The sequence below is a fragment of the Tribolium castaneum genome, chromosome 9 (genome assembly GCF_031307605.1).
Source record: "Tribolium castaneum strain GA2 chromosome 9, icTriCast1.1, whole genome shotgun sequence".
NCBI classification, from domain to species: domain Eukaryota; kingdom Metazoa; phylum Arthropoda; class Insecta; order Coleoptera; family Tenebrionidae; genus Tribolium; species Tribolium castaneum.
The window spans coordinates 2,771,750-2,794,073 of NC_087402.1; the positions used below are offsets into that span (position 1 = coordinate 2,771,750).

Here is a 22,324-nt window from a genome sequence, read left to right on the forward strand (position 1 = left end):
AGTTTTCTCGACGCCAATCGATTCCCCGGATCATTTTGCATAGGTAAGGATTAAGATAGTTCTACTTTTTCAAATAGTTTAGCCGTAATGGAGAAAAGAAAAAAAATTAAAAAAGTTAACACCCTCTCCTCTCTTTAAAAATGGCCAATTTTAAAACGCTAAAAAAAATTCATAACTCGAAAACTAAGAGTCGTAGAGCAAAACGGAGCTGCTCCGGGTAAAGGTTCGGGCTACAGATGCGTTTACATTTTTACACTAAAAAAAATTCATAACTTAAAAACTAATATCGTAGAGCAACGCAGTTTGTTCCATTGAATTCTTCGGCTCATTTTACACATTATATCAATTTAAAATTTAAAAATTGTTTGCTTAATATTAGCGTAACCATTTCATAGTGGAAAATTTTATTCGACAAAAAAATTCATAACTTAAAAACTAAATTTGTGTCTTTTCGAGATATCATTTGAAACCTATGCCATTTTATACAATCAAAAATACATATGACACTATAAAACTACATAGTACTGAGACAATTATTTTTTGATTCTAATAAAATAATAAATTCCAAGGTTAGCACATAGATTAAAATTAAATGCTATATCTTTGATTTAATAAGGTGTCTAGCTACACATTTCTAGCAAAATTTAGACTTTGTTCGAAACTCAAAACTAAAATTAAATTAATATTTCTAAACAAATTTTGTTCAATTCTTGTTAAATTATTAAAAATTTAGCCCAATTCGGCTTTTTCTCATCACGTGTAATCGTATCTTTATCGTGACTTTCACGTGTGTCCCTATTTGAAATAATGATGTAAAAATAGCAAGCGATTAGTTTTATCATGAAAAAAATAAAATGACAGCTCGAACGTGCCAGTGTGAACGAAATTTCCATGATTTATTAAACTATTGACCCGATAAACCTTTGCATCATTTGGATGTGTTTATGCAGATAATGACTAGGCAATAAATTGATCTCTTCAGAAAATATTTCCACCAATGATGACATGGCAACAATAATTACTAAACTTGTAGACAAAAATATCCTGTTTCTACCAGATTTCGACCTCTCGCAATCGCAAAACAATTCTCAATTTCGCCAATATTTGATAAGAAACATATTAAATAAAAACAGAAATGAAATATTTTTCAATCGATTAAAATTTTACCGAACTGCATGATGCAACCCAGAGCTTGATTATCCTCCTCCCTCCACTGGTTCAAATGAATATAAAAGACGTCTTCTTCCAGAGAACAAAACATCACCGTTTTTGTATTGTATTAGTGTTTGTGACCCGCTAGGTATTTCTATTGTAATTAGAATTAAAAATAAAGAAAAATCCAACTTGGCTTCGTTTTATTTCAGTCCCGAAAATGGCTGAAAGTGTTTTTCAAACTCGTTCTCTCGGAACCGCCGCCGAAGGTATAAAAGATCAATACGCCGATGGCAAAGCTGCCAAAGTTTGGGAAATATTTATCGGCGACAAAAACTCAAGAACACAAAATTACAAAAATTTCTTGGTCGGTCTTTTAAAGAAAAGGGGATGCAAACGCATTTTAGACGTAGCCTGCGGGACGGGGTAAGTTTTAAAAAAACATTTATCCAAAAACCAACAATTTGCCCATCAGTATTGACTCCATCATGCTCCTTGAGGAAGGTTTCGAAGTCGTCTCAGTTGACGCTTCGGACAAAATGCTCAAATATGCCTTAAAGGCCCGCTGGAATCGCAGGGACGAACCTGCCTTCTACAACTGGGGTAAAAATCGCCCATAATTACGAACAAATTTCTTACGAAGCATTTTCAGTGATTGAAGAGGCAAACTGGTTGACTCTTTACGACGATATTGAGCAAATTGTGGGCAATGGATTCGACGCTGTCATCTGTCTGGGAAATTCCTTTGCCCATTTGTTGGACTCATTCGGAGATCAGAGAGAACAAAAGTAACCACTTTTCCGTAACTAAACTCTTTTTAACGCAGCTTTGTAGACAAGCCATCAAAAATTTCGAAAAGTGCGTCAAACCCGGAGGACTTCTTCTGATCGATCACAGGAATTACGACCACATTATAAACACGGGCGAAACGCCCTCGAAATGTATTTATTACAATGTGAGTTCGCAAAAAATTGGGGTAAAAATGACTGGCGATTTTTTTACAGAGTAAACACATGACGGAAATCAAACCGTCGGTTTTGTACGTTTGTGGAAAGCCAGCTCTAGTCACGTTGGATTATTTGATCGACACTTCGACAGTGTATGGAAAGAGTGACGAAATTAATATGGATCATGTCAGGTAATTTTTATGGCGATTTTAACATAAAATAACGAAGTTTTTTCAGCCAATTCCGATTGTCATATTATCCACACCGATTAGAAGTTTTCAAAGACATGTTACATGAAGCTTTCGGCGAAAAATCACTTTACAATATCTATGGCGATTTCAAGAGTTTGGAAGAAATTGAAAACCCTGGATTTTACATCCACGTGGTGGAAAAAGCCAGGAGAATGTTCTAAATGTTTTATTTGTACTATTTATTAAAATAAAAAAATATTAATAATACGGCCTTTCATTTTATTGTTTTAAAACCGAATAAAAAGATAAATAGAGACCTCTTCAGACTGTCTCTCACAACACTTCTCCTGCTAAGCAGGAATCGTCCTCTACTCCGAGTTGCGACTACTAGATGGCAATAACTTTTCAAAAGTTAAGATTTTCGTCTTTTCGTTTCAAAAATTCAACCAAAGATAAAAAATACGCAAAATTGTTGTTTTTCCAATTCCATGCATCACTGTAACCCGGCACTGATAAAAGCACTTAAAACTACAATAGGAACCACTCTTGTGGGCAATTGAGAGTACTTACACTTATCAAAAGAATAAATAAATGTTTGAGTTCACAGTTCATAACTTGCCTTCGGTTGCTAACAATGAAAATCGTTTTAGTATTTATTTTAATTACATTTAATTCCGTAATCTGCTTTGGTAAGTCATAAAGGTAGGTACCACCGATTGTAATATTTCCGAAATGTAGATCACATCAGGCCTAAAGCAAGCCTTAAAACGCAAACAGATGCGGTCAAGGACTTAATCAAAAGATTAATCCCGGGCCAGGCCCAATTTTTTGATATTAAAATTCAACCTGACTTAAACCATGAAGATAAAGACGCTTTCAAGGTACTAAAAAATGATAAATTCAAACGAAACAATTGGGCGTTTTAGATCGAAAAAATCGGTGATTTGATTCAAATCACCGGAACTACGGGAGTTGCAGCAGCTACAGGTTTCAACCACTACCTTAAGTACTTCTGCAACTGTCACGTATCATGGGAAACCACCCAGCTTAAAGTTCCTGAGGTACTACCAGAAGTCAATTTAACGATCACACTGAATGACAGGTTTCGGTACTACCAAAATGTGTGTACCACCAGTTATTCGTTCGTTTGGTGGGACTGGACCCAGTGGGAAAAGCACATCGACTGGATGGTACTAAATGGGTTCAATCTGGTACTCGCTTTTAACGGCCAGGAGGCGATATGGGACCGAGTGTACAAAAAATTCAACTTGACTCGAGAAGAAATCGACGAACATTTTTCAGGACCAGCTTTCCTATCATGGTAAAAATCAACCCGGATTTTGGTCACTTCAAGCTAATTTTAGGCTACGTATGGGCAATATGCGTGGTTTTGGTGGCCCTTTGAGCCCAGCTTGGCACTCGAGATCGCTGGTTTTGCAAAAACAAATTTTGCAAAGAATGCGGGCGTTTGGGATAATTCCGGTACTGCCCGCCTTCGCGGGCCATTTACCGCGAGCGTTCAAAACACTTTATCCAGACGCTAACATGTCCAAAATGGCGCCTTGGAATGGTTTCAATGACACGTACTGTTGTCCCTATTTTCTGGACCCAACGGAACCGCTGTTCAACGAAATTGGAAAAGCCTTCCTTTCGGAACAAATTTCCGAGTTTGGTACCGACCACATGTATAATTGTGATAGTTTCAATGAAAATGTGCCAACAAGTGGCGATTTGACCTACTTGGCTAACGTCGGGAAATCGATTTATAAGGCCATGACCGACACGGACCCTGATGCTGTTTGGTAGGTGGAGAATGTTGAAAGTGGTACTAAAGTAGGGACTTCAGGGTAATGCAAGGCTGGTTGTTTGCGCACGATTTTTTTTACTGGACTCGAAACAGGGCTAAAGCTATCTTAACGGCAGTGCCTAAAGTAAGTCTTTTCCAGGTTACTGCAAGGCTGGATGTTTTACAATGATAATTTCTGGCAAGACACAGAGAGAGTTCGATCGATTTTGACTAGTGTCCCACTGGTACGTTTTGTGGGCTTTCTCTGTGTGCGTTTCATTTAGTACTAACTTTGAGACAATTTGAAGGGCAAAATGATCGTTTTGGACCTGCAATCGGAGCAGTTCCCACAGTACGAACGACTCAATCAGTACTTCGGCCAGCCGTACATTTGGTGCATGTTACATGATTTCGGTGGTACCTTAGGCATGTTTGGCTCTTCCACGGTAATAAACGAGGTAAGTACCGCGTTCCAGGCGTCAATCGAGCTGAATTCAAATTATACGGTAGGTGCCAATAAAAGCAAGACACCTGGAAAATAGTACCATGATTGGAACAGGTTTAACACCTGAAGGGATTAATCAAAATTATGTTATTTATGAACTAATGACCGAAACGGCGTGGAGACAAGCTCCGGTAAACCTAACGGAGTGGTTCGAGAAGTACTCGACCAGGAGGTACGGATTTCCTGACAGTGATGCAGAAAATGCGTGGCGGATACTCCAAGTAATAAAATAAATCACAGTTGATTGGACTTAACAGTTTTTACAGAGAACCGTTTACGATTACCAAGGTTTGAACCGAATGAGGGGGAAATACGCAATCACCAAGTCGCCAAGTCTCAAAATCAAAATTTGGGTACCAATGAACTCAAAAAAAATATTTTGTAAACGTTTTTTTTAGACTTGGTACTCGACCAATGATTTGTTGGAAGCCTGGACGAGCCTTCTGGAGGCTTCAGACAATTTGGGTGCGAACTCGGGGTACTTGCACGACCTGGTTGACGTCACAAGACAGGTACTTCAAGTTTACGGCGATTTGTACTACAAGGAAATGGTCAAGAACTATCAAAGCCACGACAGTGCTAACTTCCAGTTCGTGTTAAGTTTTATTTAGTAACGTCGCGCAATAATTGGTGTCTTTAGGGCGAATTCGAAAAAATTTCTCGAGATATTGGACGATTTGGACGAGATTTTATCGACAAATTCCGCGTTTTTGCTCGGCCCTTGGTTGGAAGCCGCCAAAAAGGCGGCCAATGACAGTGCTGAAGAAGCCCAATTCGAGTACAACGCCCGCAATCAGATCACGCTCTGGGGCCCGCGCGGTGAGATCATGGACTACGCAAACAAACAATGGGCAGGTAATTCCCCCATTAGCCATCCCGCCCAAACTAACCCACCGTAATTCAGGAGTGGTTTCGCATTTTTTCGCCCCGCGGTGGTACTTATTCATAAATTATCTCAACTCGACGTTCGACGGCGCCTTCAACCAGACTTACATCGACGCCAAAATGTTCAAAGAAGTGGAAGAACCGTTCACTTTCGATCGCACCGAATTTCCCGTCGAGCCGATCGGTGAGACTTTTTTTAATTAGGTCAGAATATTACATCAGTAAATTACGCACGCGGGGCCAGGCCCATTAGGGAGCGTCGTTAATTTATGGAAATTACGGTTTTTTTGCAGGTGATGCGGTGGAAATCGCCTGGAAGATACACAAGAAATGGACGTCCGAAGAGTACAGGAAACACAAATTCGTGGCTAAGGATAGGAGATATAAAATGTTGTAATTGCTGGGTTAAATAAATAAAATTTGGTTGGTTTGTGTTGTATTGACGCCACACGACAAGGAAGGTTTTGTTACGTTGCACGCGATGCCTTCATTACGTAGCTGGGCATAAAAAGTTTATTGCGGGACGCACTTTTCTTTATTTCTTCCGTTAATTGAGAACGGACCTTGTGCGTTGGTCGATAATTAACATACTATTTCGGACACCTGTGGTTATTTTTTTAATCAAGAAAATAATTGCAGCCGAATTTAGTCAGAATAGAGGTTTCCTTTGTCTCTATTTCTGTAGACACCGCTGCAAGAGTTTGTTGATGGATACAATACGTCAGCGTTGTGTTAACGAATGCCCAGCTTTGAAAATGCCGATTAAACAAGCTCGGAAAGCAATTTTCAAGTGTTAAATGACATCAAGTTAATTTTTTTGGTTTAAAATGTGTTTGAAAAAATTTGTACAGTTGGACTGTTTCGATTTATTCGGTAGAAAACAAAAATAAGAAAGAAAATAAACACAGAGTGGAAAAGAGCCAAGTACTGGCAAAAGTTCAAGAGTTCAAAAATGAATCATTGGCACAGTTTGTATAATTAAACCAAAATCTTCGAGCAACGACTGTTGTGTCTTGCTATTCTTCCGCCACAGCATCATGATGCTAATTTCTGATTTCAAACGACACTAGTTACCTTATTACCGTATCATTACCGAAGGAAATCAAGCGCTAACAACACGAAACCCAATACGCGATCATGTCATGTGCGTTTAAATATTATGACAATTTTTCTGCAAATTGCTCGACTGTGTTCTCCCGTTGTTTGCGTGTCGGATTCCCATTTTGTCATTTCTCAATTACAAAGTCTGCATAACGTGTGAAAAATAGGGCACCACACCGTGTGGGCAGCTTTTATTAGTATCGCCTGTTGCGTGACTGCACATCTGACTAAAGTTAGCCAGCTCCAATTTCACCTCTCCGGCGTTTTCTCCATTTAATTTCGATTTTTCTCCCTGACAATGGGCGATGCATCAGGTATACCTCGCGAGTTACCTGGCCGGATTTTGTACCAACGCTGATGACCGGCCAACCATGCGTTCTTTTGATTCAATGGCGGTTTGTTTGCACCATGAGCGGCCCGGAGCCGGTGCATTTTGCGCCGTTTTGGGGCGTTTTCCGCCGTTTCAGAGCCGAATTTTTCGGTGCGAATTCTCCGAGACCGTGGCGGGTCTTGCCATGGAGGCCAGGTGATTGCCTTCGACCGCTCCAACGGCAAACATGTGGTGTATAGAGTGCGGCTGACTGGAGTTTCTCATACAACTTCGCATTTACACACTAGTTGCTGGCGCAACTTTGTCGAGGAAAGTCGATTCAAACGATTATTTCGACGTTCACGTGGAGTGGTTTTATTTATTTAGATCGGCGAACCGGGTCGATGGTTTAGTTTGTGTTTGGCGATTTGGATTTAATTCGAGCGTGATTTTTTGGTGAGTTACGGTTTATTGTTTTGCGTTCTAACGCACCAACAAGATTTCTTCCATTCTAAATGGGTTTCTATTAATTATTTATGCGGTGACGAGGCCTGTTTACGCCTTTTCGACATTGAATAAAGATTTTTTCATTAAAAATTACAACTGAAGATTGCAATTATTGCACATATTTGTAATTAGCAAAGCAATTAATAAGATAGTGTGATGTCATTTTGACATTTTCAAAACATGGATACAAACCGCGTATTGATATACTTGACGGCAATTAACACGAATTCCGGTGATGTAATGCTGATAGAAAAGTAAAACAACGCAAAGGCCAAACTCATTTTTTTGAGTTAAAATTTTCAAAAAAATTCAATGATTTTTCCGCAAAGGTTGGAAAATACATAAAAATAAAATTTCCAGTGGCTTGAAAACATCGAAATGTCTGCATTATTTTCGTAAGTTTAAAAATAACTCTGTAAACAAATAATGCGCCGCAAGACAATCGAACCGAGTCCGGTGATTTGGGTGAAGAACGCCGTACGGTGACAACTCTTGCAGGATATCCGGGGTCCAATTTTAGGCCGAATCGCCCAAAATAGAATCACACGCTTAAAATCCTATAAAAGTCCGATTCATGAGGAGCTTTCAGCACTCTCCAGTTGCACCATTTCCCAGTGTTTATCTCGCGCTTCTAATTTGACACTTATTTATAAGAGCGCGAGAAAATTCAATCGGTTCAAGCCTTGAACTCGTCCTTTTTCCCTAATTGAAGTTTTCTCATTACCAGCGTCACACCTAGTTACGGTACTAGAACTAGTTCTTCGAAAAACGAGCGCTTGCATGTATTAGACAATCTCCTTGTTTTCCGTTTTATTAGTAAAATAAAATTTAAAAATAGCAATTGACTAATGTGAGATGGCATTTGACCCCAGTACTACTGTCAACGAATATTTATAGAACTTTGTTACAACTAATGTGATGATTAAGACACATTCTTGAGCGAAATAATTTGAGGTGGTTCCTGAAATTCGGTTATTTTTATTTCCGTGTCACGTTTATTTTGATATTCGTTATTTTTAAAAGTGACATAATTGAATTACGTGGACACAATGCACATTGTCCACACACTGACCTAAATAATGAGTAAAGTGTGGCGTTTGCAAGGTTAATATCCTGGACTGGTGGTTGGAAATGTGAACAAAAATTTGTCAAGTTACGTCAAAATTAACTCAATTTGAAATTCAAATGAGGACGACCACAACAAGTTTTATCTATTCATGACCCCCGGTTTTATCGTTATGGCGCATATTATTTTTGAGCCTTAATGCCAACAAACCATATTTTAATTTTTTCCACAACGTGACTGTCTTATTAAGTCTGATTTATAATTTTGATTAATTTCAAGGTCAGTAGTGCCACATACGAACAAAAGGCAATTACCAGAGTGAGGAAATTGTGGGAGTTTACTAGAGTATAAAATTTCGAGGTCAATTACACGAACTTTTCCTTTTTTCCCTCACAAAAGTCAACTTTTAAGCGGTGCTTCCAACCAATTAGCTCTATCTCGTCTAATTGAATCGCGTGATTAAAAGGAAATTGAGTTTAGCACACTCGGATTAATTAAATTCCGTTCCGAACCAATTAAATATGAAGTAATAACGAAAATATCTCGTACTTTTCTACGCTACAATACGAGGAATGCACACCGAGAGATTTAAAACTCGTTCTTTTTTTTGGTGGGAGACTCGATGAACTTGGACTATAAAGCAGCCACGATGAGGTTTTCAATCGGTTGAAATCTTTGTTGCGTATTAAAAAACCACTTGTTGAATGGGCAACAAGTCAAACGGATTAGACAATTTTTTCGAAAAATTACAACCGGAGCGTAGGCGGTCACTTACTCATCTCTGCTGACGAGTTTTATCACCGACGTCAGGTTTCAAGAAATCAATACCCTGTGAATTGTCAGACGATCCTTAATTGCTTTGGTGGGAATCAAGGGATGCTTGCTTTTAGGGTGCCAGGACAATAGCAATCTGGTGGTAGTGATTGATACGTCCAAATTGTGACATTCTGGGGTCATTGTGGGCGTTGATGTGTGCAAGCCGGCGTCACAGTCCACAGACAACCCTTTCATGGTATCTCATGCATACAGAATGACTGCATCAACGGGAATGTTTACACAAACAAGAGCTGATGATGGGCGATAAAGTGCCGAAACGGCTCGAGTAACTTTTAAAAACGCTCAAAATTCGGTCTAATCAGCGACTGTTTGCTTGGCTTCGCCAGTCGTACCGATGTTTCCTTTTGGCAGTTGTATCTCCCACTGTAATTAATTATTTCCGTTTTATCTCAGCCTTGAGCAATATGTGATGTAATAACAAAATAAAGCCGGTCGGACTTGAGTCGTGGGTTGTTTATAATTTCACAAATCCCCTTTATTCCATCGCTTGGTGGCAATCTATTTACAACCGGTGACATCATTTACCTCACTATCGATTTGTTTTCTCCTTGCATGTCTATCGACCTTTCTCTTTTCGTAACGTGAATTCCTACTCTATGACTTCATTTTTTATTATACAATTAAGTTTAAGATGCAAAAATTGCACTTAAATCGCACAAGGCCGCCCAGGATTGCATCACTTAACCAGTTTAACCGCCGAAATTCTTCCAGATCTCTCCGACTCATGAATCGAAAAGTAAAATGCCAGCCAGATAGAACCAAGCAGCCAAAATGAGATGCGAAATCAACAAAAACCTAATCACACTGAAATGCGTCCTGTTCCTGTTTTTCGGGGCTTTGGGGAGTCTCTTCCCCTTTTTGCCCAACCACATGAACGGGATTGGCCTGTCCCGGGACGAATTCACCATCATTTCGATCGTCTCGCCTCTAGTTGCGGTAATCGGGCCTTTGGTGGCCGCCCCCTTAGCTGATCGACTTGCAGGGGGGTATGGAGGCTCGCCCAGGAGCAAGACAGGGAGGTATCTCCGGGTCATGATTTCGGTGTGTCTGGGACTTGCCATAATCCTCTACTGGCTTCTACTGACAGTGCCAAGGATCGTAAGTTGTGCCAGGTGTTGGAACAGTTTGATGGTGGTTTTTGCAGCAACGGAGTCCTTCAAGTGTTACGTTCACGTGTAATGAGGATGGCGCCTTCGTCCTTCAGAATAAATGTGGGCATGAGAGGACGTGCCATAGCTGGAATGGGGAAGTAAGTAGGGGGAAGTCCCAGGACTCAAATAATTGTTTTGTACGCTAGAAAGGAGAAATTTCCTTGCGGGATTGTACGTTTTCCTGCAACGCCACGACTCTCTATACTGGGGTTCCGCCACCGGAACCGTCACCCCAGACTAAGGAAAACGACACCACAACGGAAGACTATTACGACGATGCCAACCCTGCTAATGAAGCTGAACCTGATGTAAATTTCGACTCAAAATTGATCGATTTTGAATGTTTTTTTTTCTAGTTTGGTACTACTATAATCCCGGTCAGTAACAGCAAGGCCAATCCTGGGATTGTCCTCAGCCCCCACTTATGCCACAAGACTGACAAAGATGTAACAATTTGTGATGTCTATACCAAATTTTCCAAAACAATACAAATGCCCCTAAGTCTGAAATCGACCCCTGCCACCTCCAGTAGCAACGAAACTGAATCAGAAGACGACGATATTTGTCGATACCCAGTTGGTGAATACCCAAATTTTGGTATTTTCCTTCAATGAAACGTTGTTTCCAGCCGATTATTTCCACTGCAGGATGCCTCAGGAAATCGTCAAAGAGTTGAAAGCGACCGAGGACCCTTATTGCCAACCCATCGTCCTGTGTGCAATCCACGAGCCGTACACTTCCGCCAGTTTACTCAAAACTTCCGAATGCGGTTACAACGCCATGAGTTTTTGGCTGTATCTGGTCATACGATCAATCGCTGATATTTTCCCCGCCGCAGCTGTGGCCCTTCTGAGCACTGCTGTGGTGATAGCGACTCGGGAGACTTCCACCGGCCGGAGCGACATCGGCAAACAACTAGCCGCTGGCGCTCTAGGTTTTGCCATTTTCGCCCCGATTATCGGCGGGTGCGCTAATGGAAACCTTAGAGACGCCCTAATCTGCTTCACTGTGCTTAATCTGCTCGCGATTGTGATTTTATTGTTCGATAAGTAAGGGCGTAAAGGGTGAGACGAAGTAATAAAGTTTGGTTGTAGTAACATGCCGTTGAGTCCGCCCGAATGGTGGTGGTACACCCGCTGTGGCCTTCTGGCGCTTCCCATGTCTTCGGTCCGGAAGTACCGCAACGAGGTGATCGCCCTTGTGGTCGTTCTGTTCGTTTTGGGGATTCTCTGGAACGCGATTGACGCCTACTTGCCGTGGAACGCGGCCACAATGCCCGACAGCTCGAACCTTATAATTGGGCTGACGGTGACGATGGGCGCGATCCCGGCCATTTCCCTGCTGACTTTCGCCGAAAAAGTGGTCGATTATTGCAGCCACTCCAACATTCTTATCTTGTGTTTCGTCACTTATGTCGTCCATTACGTGGCCTTGGCGAATATAACGGAAGCTGCCGTTTTGCTCATCTTTGAAGTTTTGGAGATTTTTACGCTGCATCTCATGTGGGTTACTGCCATACTTTACTTAAGACACTTGGTTCCGAGAAAATACACTGCCTTGGGACAAGCACTGCCCGTCATTGCTCATTTCTGCTTAGGTACGTTGTAGTAAAGCGATTTTTGCTTGGTTTTAACCATATTTTAGGCCGTTGCTTCGGCGCTTTGATCGGCCGATTCGCCTACACCCTTTATCCGGAGAAGGTGAAATATCCGGACAACCACGGCCCCGTCTACGGGGGTCTAGCTATCGCGGCTGCAATCATAGCAGCTCTCTATTTCGTAGCATATCACTTCTACCTGAAGCCCTATTGTGTGCCGCATGTTCAACTCCCGCCCTATCCGGCACCTTCGGTTGTCCAAAGTATGTTTTATTAAAGCTTTCGACTTTTTTCAAAGACTTTTTCAGGTGTGAATGGGAACGGGTCGTATACCCCTCTCAGAGTGTATCACAACGGAAGGGCGAAGAAAGGGCACTTTAGATATTAGCTATTTATGATACTCTGTGTAAAAGGAGCTTTACGTAACTGTAAAATATTTATCCGCGAGGCTTTAGCCCCATTTTTTGTACATTTCGCAGCTTTAATATAATATTAATATATTGATTGAATGTTTTATATATGAAATGTGTACATCGTGCTTTTTCTTGTTGTTTTGTAATTGTCACGTTTTATTGTTTTGTAACGTTTTGCAATTCACTCCAATATGGATATCGCAACTTTGTATAAATGGATATTTTTTTAATGAAATTAATAAATTATTAAAGTAGCATCGTGTTTTATTACGACTGAATACCTTAAAAACTACAAATACAAAAAATAAGCAAACAAATCCCTCAACCGAATTACCCATTTATTGAATGCTTCAACCCCATTAAATTCTCATTAGGACATTAGGTAATAAAAGTAATCACAAGACCTTATATTTTAGTTAATATATTTTTTTTACAATAGTTACACATCTACAAATACAAAAAGCAGATTCCTGAACCAAATTATCTATTTATAGAATACCTCAAGGTGCCTATTTATCTCATAAACTCTTACGATATAATCTAATTAGATAATAAATTATGACAAGCTTATTAAACCCTTAAATTTTAGTTAATCTGTTTGGATTTTTTTAATCATGTCTTAGTTATTCTTTACAATTGTCTTGTTCTTCTGAATAAAATTAGAATCAGGATCGCACTGATTCTAAAGCCTAATGTTTCTAGTCCTCGGAAAAAAAATAAAACGTAATTTTTTTTACAAAATAAAGGAAACGCAAGGAATGTGTCAAACCTTCATCATAACTAGCACTTCTACAGTAAAACTATTCGGAGACGTTCATTAAGGAAGGTTTCACTATTTTAATAATTTATTTCCCACTCTTTAAATTGGGCACTAATGACCCTTATTAAATCGTTTCTTTTTTTTACAGAAAATTAAAATTAGTGAGGACCTATGTAACTGAGATTACAAATGCATAAGTGACTTGCGAGATGATGAATTTAGGGACTCAAGATTTGAATTTTCGAATACATTTTTTCCATAAAAACGTGGTGCTGCGAAAACTATAAATAAAACTTGAAAAATTTTGTTTGCTTTAAATCTACACCAAAAATAACAACATTGCATTTTAATTTTTTAAATCGCAATATTAATAAACAGAAAAAAGCAGAGCAAGCGTTACGTATTTATTAAAAAAAAAAGAAAATACAAAAAAATTAAGGCATGCAATTAGACAACCAACAACTCAGAAGCTAACTGCAGGAATCTGTAAGGTAAAGCAACAGTGCTTACAGACCTTCGACCATATACAGTTACAGACCGACATGGGAGATGTAGTTTGGGACAGAGCGCCACTCAACATTAGATGGCAGAACTATACAAAATTATGCTGCTTTCCACTCACATTTAAAAATAATACGTACGATTAAATTAAACATTTTATGAATTTTTTAGTAAAAAACAAAAAAAATTAATTAGGATTTTCTAAATTTGGTTCTATTTTAAATAAATAGTGTAACGCTATTAATGTTTTTTTCTCAAAACTTCGTCAATGGACAACCGGAAAGCGTTAAAAAACGTGATATTTACGAGACTCTGGTCCTCCTTGGGTGTTTTTTCCTCATTATTGCTCAAGTGCGGAATAAATTGCGTTTTTAATTAGCTAAAACTTGAATTAGCTCCCATTGGTCTAAATCCGTCCCCCGTTTCCGTCGTTCCGCAATTCGCTAAAGACCAGTGCGGCGCTTGCAAAACGTTTTTCACAATTCGTAAAGTCGATCATCAATTATGTGCGTCAATATGCATAAAATGATATATTAATAAATAACATGCGGAAAAGATTTAGTAATCCCTAAGCGTGAAGCTCATACTCTCCTTAAAACGAGCCTTGTGTCTGACCAAACACATTTAAACTTTCTCACCACGAACATTACTGAAATAACAAAACCGAGCTTATGACATGTCAAACCGAAAATGAAACCGAGCGCGAATTTCCTACTGATTGTGGTGTGTGTTTTGCCAAATTGCGCGGCCGATTTTTGGGAATACTTCATCGGGCCCCGGTTATCCACAGGGAATGGCAGCGAACGAGCGGCGCCAAAAGTTACGGTGAGTGAAAAATTTTGTGTTACATTCTTTCAGTGTGAGTGGTTTGGGACCGGATCCATATTCCGGGAATGATGACAACTGATCATCCTACTTACCTCTATATTCACTATTATTAACGGTCATGGAGAAAATTGAACGAAAGTTTATTGTCATCCCAAATTGTTTATTACACGTCTCAATTTCGTTACCGTTAACCGTGACCTTGGCTCTAATCAAGGATTAAAGCTCCGTCATCTCGAGCATTTTCGATTAGACAACGATTTTTTCTTCTAGAATGTTTACTTCTCTAATTAATTACGTGACGGGTCTTGTTCTAGTTCCCGCCCAATTTGGCTCTATTATATAAGCGCCGAAATAAATACAAGCCAAACTCACCTCCTCTAATTACAGAAATATTAACATTTCACAAGTTTGTGTTGTAACAAATCACCGACATGCATGCAATCTGCTAAACGCCGGAAAAAATCGAAAAAATCATAATCAAAATATAATTTTGTAACGCATTACGCAATGCCACAAACTTGCGGTAAAATCTTCATTGTGCTACTTGTTTTATTTAACATTAATTTCTTAACATACTAACATAGAATATGAATCACTTTCGTCAATTTTGCCAGACCTTGACCTCTCTTTCAGGATCAGCTTGTGAGAAGCTACGGTTACCGTTTGGACACGCATCTGGTGGCGTCACAGACGGGGCACATTTTGACACTCCACCGAATACCAAGAGGTCGAAAGGCAGCGGGTACTAAGCCCAGACCAGTTGCCTTCATCCATCACGGCTTGTTCGGCTGCTCAGATATGTGGCTTTCGAGAGGACCGCACTTGGACCTACGTATGACTCTTCGGCGACACCCACAAACCATTGTATTTGAATTTTACAGCCTACATTTTGGCAGATTCGGGCTACGACGTGTGGCTGTTTAACACAAGAGGCAACGTTTATTCGCGCAAACATAAATCTCTAGATCCGGACCGCGATGCCGAATACTGGAATTTTGGGTAATTTTTACCCAATTTTTTCATGTTTTACAAAAAAAAATTGTTAGGATCGAAGAGATGGGTTACTACGATTTGCCGGTCACTATCGACTACATTTTGAATATAACAAACCAGAAGGATTTGTTTTATTTGGGTCACTCTATCGGCAGTTCGACTGGATTTATTACTTGCTCGTTACGGCCAGAGTATAACAGCAAAATTCGCCTGTTTATGGCCTTAGGTCCTCTAGCGCACATCAGACATCCGCTCAATTTATTGCACAAAGTTTTATTCTCCTTGCTATCGCCGGCTTTGGTGAGTTTTTAAACAAAAAATGAGCGAATTCAATAAAAAAATTGTTAAAATTCATGAATTGGGGCACATTTTCTCAAATCTGATCTTTAAGTGTGAGCGTTTATTTGAAAATAATGCACACATAACAAGACAAAATTACTCTGTCACGGGTTCTTCAGCGAAATGTCGAATACGTAACAAATCATTAAAGATAATACAATACCTAAATTACATTTTTTTAAATATTTCATAAAATTTGAAGGTTGAGATCCATCAAGATAGCATTTTTTACCTTGCCATGGTCGCATTCTGTAATCTTGTTGTTATTATTTCTGTAGAAACAAATGTTCACGGTCATGAAAATAACCTTGCGAGAATTTTTGGGAACTAAATGGTAGCTTTTAATAAAGATGTCTTAAAGCAATTATTTGCTTTGTTTGAATTTATGTGGTAACAAGAAATTATTAAAAACGCAGTGTTACTTGCGATTTTTTCCAATTTTTTTAACAAAAATTCTGTTCTATGTATTATACCTGATAAACGTACCTACCCCACTTTCCCCTATGAGCTTAACTTGAGTTGTTTCTTGAAAATAACACATTAAACTAGTCTTAAACACTTGTAGCGATCCCAATTTGCCAGTTTTCACTCGAATTTTTGTATTAATTGTGCGATTTCACTTTTTCAAAAAAATTCAAGTCTCTGGTGGAGTCAATGAACATTTACGAAATCTGGCCGAGGAGGTTCCACATAAGTAGGCTGGTGGAGGCGGCTTGTGAGGACGGCTCCCCCTTTCAGAAGCTGTGTCTGATGTTGATTTTTTCCGTTGTTGGAGAGGACCCGACTCAGTTGAATACAGTAAGAGTGATTGATTTTGAAAAGATTTGGTTTAAATTTTGCTTCCAGACTACGTTTCCTAATTTCGTTCAGTATTATCCGGCCGGGACTTCGCTCAAAGTCGTGTCGAACATCGTTCAGTATTACGTCAGTGGCGAATTTGCGAGGTTTTCAGGCGGTAAAACAGTTCCTTTTATTTATGATTTAGCGAAAGTCACGGCCCCGGTGGCCCTCTATTACGGCCCTGGCGACTTGCTTGTGACGCAAGAAGATGTGGATTATTTGAGCCACCGGCTGGGGAATGTGACGGGGAAATTTCGAATTCCGTACAAACACTTCAACCATTTGGACTTCGTGTTGGCCAACAATGCGCGCAGTTTGTTGTATAATAATTTGTTGAGTGTGATGGAAAAGTATAAATAAAACGCTGAACAAAACACATTTATTTTTAATATTGTGTATACAAATCATGAATGTTTATTGCTAACATCAAACATACAATGTTCCTTATTACAATTAAGTACAATCTCCATAAGTAATAAAATAATACAAGAATTAAATACTTTTAAATACACATAATTAAGTAGCGTATCATAAAAAAACAAGTTACTTATATACAATAAGTTTGATTTTTATATCTGGACAGATTTGCAATATATAATACATATGCTGGAGGGAATGGTTTTTAAGACGACTGTATCTTTACCGACCTCGGGCGTTGATGAAGATACAGTATCGAAAAAGTGCGCCAAATCTGGCTCAACAATTGCTGGCAATGGATGTGCAAGCCCTAAGCATAACTATGTGCTTAACTCACTCACAACTGATTAAAAGCCAGCTTTAAAGATTGACTTGAACTGTTTTAACCCTTAAAAGCTAGTTTCTCTCGAATCAAATCATATAATAACGCACACTATCTTCATAAGTTAGTATTTTACAACAGACGAAGCCAATACTAACTTACTACGGAATGTAAAACCATTATCTACATCTATACATAAAACGAAATCATTTAACAATAAAAAACTACGAAGATATTGCACATTAAAATATCCAAAAACAAACGAAACGCTACTGTAATTGAACAATAAAATCCAATATTAAGTACTACATTAAAACAGGAATAAGTACGTGCTAAGTTTAGTAACGTTGCTGAAATTCATGGTGCCATCTATTGAAATCAATGTGAAATACGACTATCGATCCTAGAGCTAGACCCGCTAGCAAAAACCTGAAACGAAATTTTTTCATTCAAACTCAAAATGGATGATGCATGAAAAAAACAAAACGCATGCTTGCGCCCCCCAATGTCACATGAAGATAAACAAATGACACTCACTTTTGATCATGTGATAACGCAAGAGACCTAACGCTACTATCACACGCTGGGAAGGCATATAATAAAGCCAAGTTGAACGTTCTCCACACTTCCACAATGCCTTTGTCTCCACCGGTCATCAAATATTCACCATCTCGGCTAAGTAATAGGCACTGCAAAAATCAATTTTTAAAAACAACTCGCCTTTTCCCAATCCTAAACCTGTAAATTATCGTTATGGGACTCGTGTCTCAGCCGTTTCCCGTTGATGGTAAATGCGGCAATATTCCCCTTTTCGTAGTTGACGACGATGACGCCCTCGCGCGACATCGCGATGTTCTCCGGCGAGGCGTAGCCCTGAGGGGGCTCCAAAGACCGGAGCAGATCGCCGAAGGTCGTGTGGACCAACACAGGACCATCTACAAAGAATTACACGCATCAAACTATCTTTTTTCAAACACAAATTTATTAATTACTCCAAAATTGTTAGCATTAAATTAGCATAATACATTTTTTCTTGAATTTTTGAAAAAACGAACAATGATGTATTAATTTTTAATGGTTACACATAAAAATAAATGATCGCAAAAAGCTAGGTACATAGGAATTATTACTAATAATTAATTATTATTATTTCATGTGTTTCTACATGAAACTTTTTTTGTATCTTCCTGCAAAATTAATCATCCTTAAAAACAAAACCGAAAAATTAAGTTTACTTTAGACGTTATCATTAGTTATCAATATATTTATACGTTTCTCATTTTTTTGGAATCTTCTAGGAGATTATACGTCTCAGAGCGACAAATTTTACTTTATAAAATAAGAAATAAAAAATAATTTTAAACGGTAACAAACATAAAAGGTAATAAGTTACCAAGTTATTGACAAATAACCACTTTAAGTCTCAAAATTGACCAAAATTTAAAAAAAATCACGCTTCAAATTACTAGTTTTCCAGAGAATTAAAAAATAAATTATTAAATGGGGCAGTTCCGAATTTAATTATTTATTTATTTATCGTTATAAATGGGACCTAGAACCCTTAAAAACTTACTGTAAGACCCCGAAACGACCAATCCGAGCTCGGCCGAGATCACCACACTGGAAACGGGCTGTTCGTGCCCCGTCAGAGTCGCTCTAGGAGTCGGTATTTCCCCTTCGCCCACAATCGTCTGAGTTCGTGCGTTCCAGTGCCACAACAAAACGGTACAGTCGACACTTCCCGATGCAATATAACAATCGGAAGTTATATTACACTCCGATCGTGACAAACAAGTGACAACGCCGTAATGACCGAAAATAATCTGCACGATTTTGGCAGTCTCGGTCGAAAACACCCGAAAACTATTATCCCAAAAACCGCAAGCAATCAAAAATTTACTATCAACGGTCGTGACGAAACAGTTAGACCGAATTTTCAAATTCTGACTGAAATTATCGCCCAAGTGGCGGCGGAGCATGTGATTTTGGGCACTGTTATTCGTTTGGGCTGAAACCAAATCAATTAGACGAAAAAAAAAATAAAATTGTTAATTACATAAAACTGGGTCCATGGACAGTGGTAAATTGGCAGCTTGATTTTGCGGCGTTTCCGCATAACTGGGTGACTGTGCCACAGCTGCGTACCCAGAGTTCCACCGATTGACGGCGAATTGCTGGTGCATGGTCACTGTGACCACCGATGGGTTGGACAACTGCGGGTAAGTGTTGGCCGAAATGTGGACGATGGGACTATTCGACAGGAACTTCATGGTCATGCACACATCATCGGGAATACTCGAGAACATCATGGGCGACAAATGCATGGCTGAGCTCCGCGGAGGGTGCGGTTCCATCAACAACTGCGACGGTGTTTGCCCGAAATTGCGGATCTGGTTCTCCACTGCTTCCCTCATCACCTTATCCTGAATCGAGTCCAACTCAACGTTGCTCTCATACGTCAAATAGTAAAAAACATTGGTCGCTCGCACGGCCTCTGGGCCTCGCTGCTTGTAGCCGAACACCAAATCGATCCATTGGTGCAGCTGACAAGACACGAACTCCGACTCGAGCGCCATTCGGTTAATCCGGACGAACTCCTCCGGGGAGTTCGCCCATGGTGGTAGCTCCACATCGCCGATAGCCTTCCCGTCCTCGCCGATCCCCAACCTGTATCGATTCGCATTAACGAACATCTCCGGCAGGAAGAAAAACTCCGGGATTAACTCCTTGACGTCGGAAGTATCGCGCTGACAGTTCTTCCATGAAAGCGACACCGAAGTGAACAGTCGGTTGGGGTAGTCGAATTTGCCGCCTTGCAAGGCGAGGAACATTGTGGTGAAGGGCTCCTAATATTGGGAGATATACTTTTGGACTGGGATCGAGTCGAATACTTACGACACGAATCATCCAGTTGTAGACGAAAGCGGCAGTCGAGTAGTGAGTGCCGTAATGGAACGGTGGGATGCTTTCGTGCTCCCATGTCGAGTATCTCTCCTCGAAATAGGCTCGTCGGTTCGGATTCAGAGCTCCGATGGGTTTAGAAAGGTCACGATAGTTGCTAGGTTGGCTTAGGTCGAGTTCTTTGGTCTCGTAGTTGGTGAGGACCCACGGAAATACGGGGTATTGGTTGAGGTCGTTGTAGGTTCGACCTTAAAAATTAAATTGGCACGGAAAAATCAATAATCAGCTAAGAAACTCGCTTAGAGGCGGTCGTGGTTTGTTTTTTCTCCAATTTCGACTGAACAAAATTGTATTTCCTTTATGGTTTAGCCATTCGTTGTTTAAACAAAAATTCGTGTCTTATAAAACTTGTTTTATTTTTTTGTTGATCGAACAACTTTTTCATAAATTCTTGTCTGCTTCGAGAATTAAATACGTTAAAAGTAAAATCTATAGTAAGATTTCGCTCAACCAGGTTGGAATATCACTAAATTGTGCTTTACTACATATTTCTAAAGAGAAACGCGTGAAATATGCTAAAAAAATGGTTAAAAATTGAGTTAATTTTGCTTATTTCAGGCGTCTAAGAACGTATTCCACTTAAAAAACTCAGTAATTTTGACAAACCAAGCTACTGAATAATTTTTTTTCCGTACGTTTTTAGACAGAAATGTTACTGTCTCGTAAGATTTAACAAATAACTTGGAAATAACCAACTTACGAATTGTCCAAAATAACATAATTGTTTTTTTTTTTAGTCTTATTACCACGTTTTTGAACAGGAAACGTAATTATTTCACACATTTTTTTCAAAACAAACTTCTTGCTTTTTTCGAACGTTTAATTAATCATATATTTGAGCTAAATATTTTTTTCGCAAAAGTTCGTCAAAAAATCACCAAAATGCATTTTTTTTCTATGTTTTATGGTGGTATTCTCTAAATATCTTTAATTATTTTATTCAAAAATGTCAAAAAAATTTCAAAAAATGATCATGGTATCACAGAAAGTTCCACTTAAACGTAAGCGGATGTAAAAGTTGAGTGCAGAACAGAGCGAAGAAAATCCTTGTTTATTATTGGAATAATTTCTGTAGTCTCTCGTGTCGGATTATTTAAAGTGAATCCAATTTATTTTATTCTGTGCTCGAGAAAACTTACAAATAAATGCAAAATAAACAATACAAATTTAAAAATCTGTTTTATTTTCACGGAAAAATGTTAACCAAAATAAAGAGTACACAGTGTTAAAGTTTTTATTTCTACAAATTTCGCGTTCCTGGCAATTTTTAAGTGGTGTTCATTTCCACAACATAATGGATTATATCAGTGCATTTTTTTCTAAGATGGATTTTCTCTTTCTCCGTTTTCTAACACTTCAAAACCAAAGGTAGAATTACGTAATTCTAGTTCTAGTTTCCTCCACATATCATATTTTTTAATACAATATCTTGTTAATTTGGTAAAACATCGCAAAAATTCACGAACTATCATTGTCACTGTTAGTATATAGCGAGATTTTTGCCGAGAGGGTACAGAATTTACGGAATACGAATTTAAATAGCAGTTGTAATTTTTACAGTAATATAGTAACAGAATAGCACCATTAAATTATTGAGTATTTAGACCAAAAATCGGCAATTTTTGCGATTTATGGCACCTTTTTCGGTCGAAAGCTGGAAAGAAGCTTTGAATGATACACTGGACAGAGACATTTTCTGGTATAATTGGTTGCCTAGTGAGCGATCTCACTCAAGCAAGTGATTTTATCGCTTCGAAAATGTTAAATATTTTCTTCCCGAGTGGAATTTTTACGTCCCCGCCACAATTCCTCCCCAATTAAATCCCTCGTCGCGAGATAGAATCACAAACGAATAAATTCCCGTCCACCGACAAGGCCACAAGTCAACGAACTTCATCTGCACGTAATTAATTAC

General features: G+C 39.0%; 5 protein-coding genes across 10 annotated transcripts in view; 4 read left to right on the plus strand and 1 right to left on the minus strand.

The window, feature by feature from the left end:
* The first annotated feature begins 1,142 nt into the window (after positions 1-1,142).
* Gnmt (Glycine N-methyltransferase) lies at positions 1,143-2,555 on the plus strand. Of its 2 annotated transcripts, none has more exons than XM_008193609.3 (7): positions 1,143-1,300; positions 1,365-1,578; positions 1,628-1,755; positions 1,805-1,940; positions 1,987-2,107; positions 2,157-2,290; positions 2,337-2,555. In XM_008193609.3, the coding sequence occupies exons 2-7, from the start codon at positions 1,373-1,375 to the stop codon at positions 2,509-2,511; spliced, it is 900 nt and encodes a 299-aa protein (XP_008191831.1). In that variant the 5' UTR covers positions 1,143-1,300; positions 1,365-1,372; the 3' UTR covers positions 2,512-2,555. The 2 variants fall into 2 exon arrangements, with proteins under 2 accessions (XP_008191831.1, XP_973224.1); XM_968131.5 differs by having other exon boundaries at positions 1,161-1,311.
* Positions 2,556-2,836: 281 nt separating this feature from the next.
* On the plus strand, positions 2,837-5,894 carry Naglu (N-acetyl-alpha-glucosaminidase). Of its 2 annotated transcripts, none has more exons than XM_968166.4 (12): positions 2,837-2,979; positions 3,029-3,171; positions 3,217-3,611; positions 3,655-4,092; positions 4,137-4,221; positions 4,385-4,534; positions 4,587-4,802; positions 4,848-4,934; positions 4,980-5,170; positions 5,222-5,436; positions 5,486-5,650; positions 5,760-5,894. In XM_968166.4, the coding sequence occupies exons 1-12, from the start codon at positions 2,925-2,927 to the stop codon at positions 5,861-5,863; spliced, it is 2,244 nt and encodes a 747-aa protein (XP_973259.1). In that variant the 5' UTR covers positions 2,837-2,924; the 3' UTR covers positions 5,864-5,894. The 2 variants fall into 2 exon arrangements, with proteins under 2 accessions (XP_973259.1, XP_008191832.1); XM_008193610.3 differs by lacking the exon at positions 4,137-4,221 and adding an exon at positions 4,237-4,321.
* Positions 5,895-7,154: 1,260 nt separating this feature from the next.
* SP1173 lies at positions 7,155-12,703 on the plus strand. The gene is made up of 9 exons (XM_008193612.3): positions 7,155-7,333; positions 9,999-10,385; positions 10,432-10,536; positions 10,585-10,746; positions 10,795-11,017; positions 11,067-11,487; positions 11,533-12,035; positions 12,083-12,298; positions 12,344-12,703. The coding sequence occupies exons 2-9, from the start codon at positions 10,059-10,061 to the stop codon at positions 12,421-12,423; spliced, it is 2,037 nt and encodes a 678-aa protein (XP_008191834.1). The 5' UTR covers positions 7,155-7,333; positions 9,999-10,058; the 3' UTR covers positions 12,424-12,703.
* Positions 12,704-14,142: 1,439 nt separating this feature from the next.
* Positions 14,143-17,085, plus strand: LOC662114 (lipase 1). Its single transcript, XM_968231.4, has 6 exons — positions 14,143-14,534; positions 15,171-15,369; positions 15,419-15,536; positions 15,584-15,830; positions 16,509-16,667; positions 16,716-17,085. Exons 1-6 carry the CDS (start codon positions 14,400-14,402, stop codon positions 17,067-17,069), a joined length of 1,212 nt encoding a protein of 403 aa, XP_973324.1. The 5' UTR covers positions 14,143-14,399; the 3' UTR covers positions 17,070-17,085.
* The window catches only part of rg (rugose), a 117,685-nt gene continuing 112,435 nt past the window's right edge, over positions 17,075-22,324 (minus strand). For all 4 annotated transcript variants that reach the window (XM_008193614.3, XM_015979085.2, XM_064359035.1 and 1 more), the window contains 6 exons: positions 20,344-20,597; positions 19,505-20,294; positions 19,022-19,456; positions 18,187-18,383; positions 17,986-18,137; positions 17,075-17,877 (listed from right to left, as the gene is read on the minus strand). In XM_008193614.3, coding sequence (XP_008191836.1) covers positions 17,787-17,877; positions 17,986-18,137; positions 18,187-18,383; positions 19,022-19,456; positions 19,505-20,294; positions 20,344-20,597 — 1,919 coding nt within the window. In that variant the 3' untranslated portion in view covers positions 17,075-17,786. The remainder of the gene's footprint in view (positions 17,878-17,985; positions 18,138-18,186; positions 18,384-19,021; positions 19,457-19,504; positions 20,295-20,343; positions 20,598-22,324) is intronic.

What these genes read in the sequence shown, in the direction of transcription:
- Gnmt (XM_008193609.3), top strand. Translation starts at nt 1,373, where the DNA reads ATGGCTGAAAGTGTTTTTCAAACTCGTTCTCTCGGAACCGCCGCCGAA. An exon ending in GACGTAGCCTGCGGGACGGG is followed by an intron (nt 1,579 to 1,627) that starts GTAAGTTTTAAA and finishes TTTGCCCATCAG; the next exon opens with TATTGACTCCATCATGCTCC. An exon ending in ACCTGCCTTCTACAACTGGG is followed by an intron (nt 1,756 to 1,804) that starts GTAAAAATCGCC and finishes AAGCATTTTCAG; the next exon opens with TGATTGAAGAGGCAAACTGG.
- Naglu (XM_968166.4), top strand. Translation starts at nt 2,925, where the DNA reads ATGAAAATCGTTTTAGTATTTATTTTAATTACATTTAATTCCGTAATC. An exon ending in ACGGACCCTGATGCTGTTTG is followed by an intron (nt 4,093 to 4,136) that starts GTAGGTGGAGAA and finishes TAGGGACTTCAG; the next exon opens with GGTAATGCAAGGCTGGTTGT. An exon ending in CGCAAACAAACAATGGGCAG is followed by an intron (nt 5,437 to 5,485) that starts GTAATTCCCCCA and finishes ACCGTAATTCAG; the next exon opens with GAGTGGTTTCGCATTTTTTC.
- SP1173 (XM_008193612.3), top strand. Translation starts at nt 10,059, where the DNA reads ATGAGATGCGAAATCAACAAAAACCTAATCACACTGAAATGCGTCCTG. An exon ending in CTAATGAAGCTGAACCTGAT is followed by an intron (nt 10,747 to 10,794) that starts GTAAATTTCGAC and finishes TTTTTTTTCTAG; the next exon opens with TTTGGTACTACTATAATCCC. An exon ending in GGCACCTTCGGTTGTCCAAA is followed by an intron (nt 12,299 to 12,343) that starts GTATGTTTTATT and finishes AGACTTTTTCAG; the next exon opens with GTGTGAATGGGAACGGGTCG.
- LOC662114 (XM_968231.4), top strand. Translation starts at nt 14,400, where the DNA reads ATGAAACCGAGCGCGAATTTCCTACTGATTGTGGTGTGTGTTTTGCCA. An exon ending in GAGCGGCGCCAAAAGTTACG is followed by an intron (nt 14,535 to 15,170) that starts GTGAGTGAAAAA and finishes CCTCTCTTTCAG; the next exon opens with GATCAGCTTGTGAGAAGCTA. An exon ending in GCCGAATACTGGAATTTTGG is followed by an intron (nt 15,537 to 15,583) that starts GTAATTTTTACC and finishes AAAAATTGTTAG; the next exon opens with GATCGAAGAGATGGGTTACT.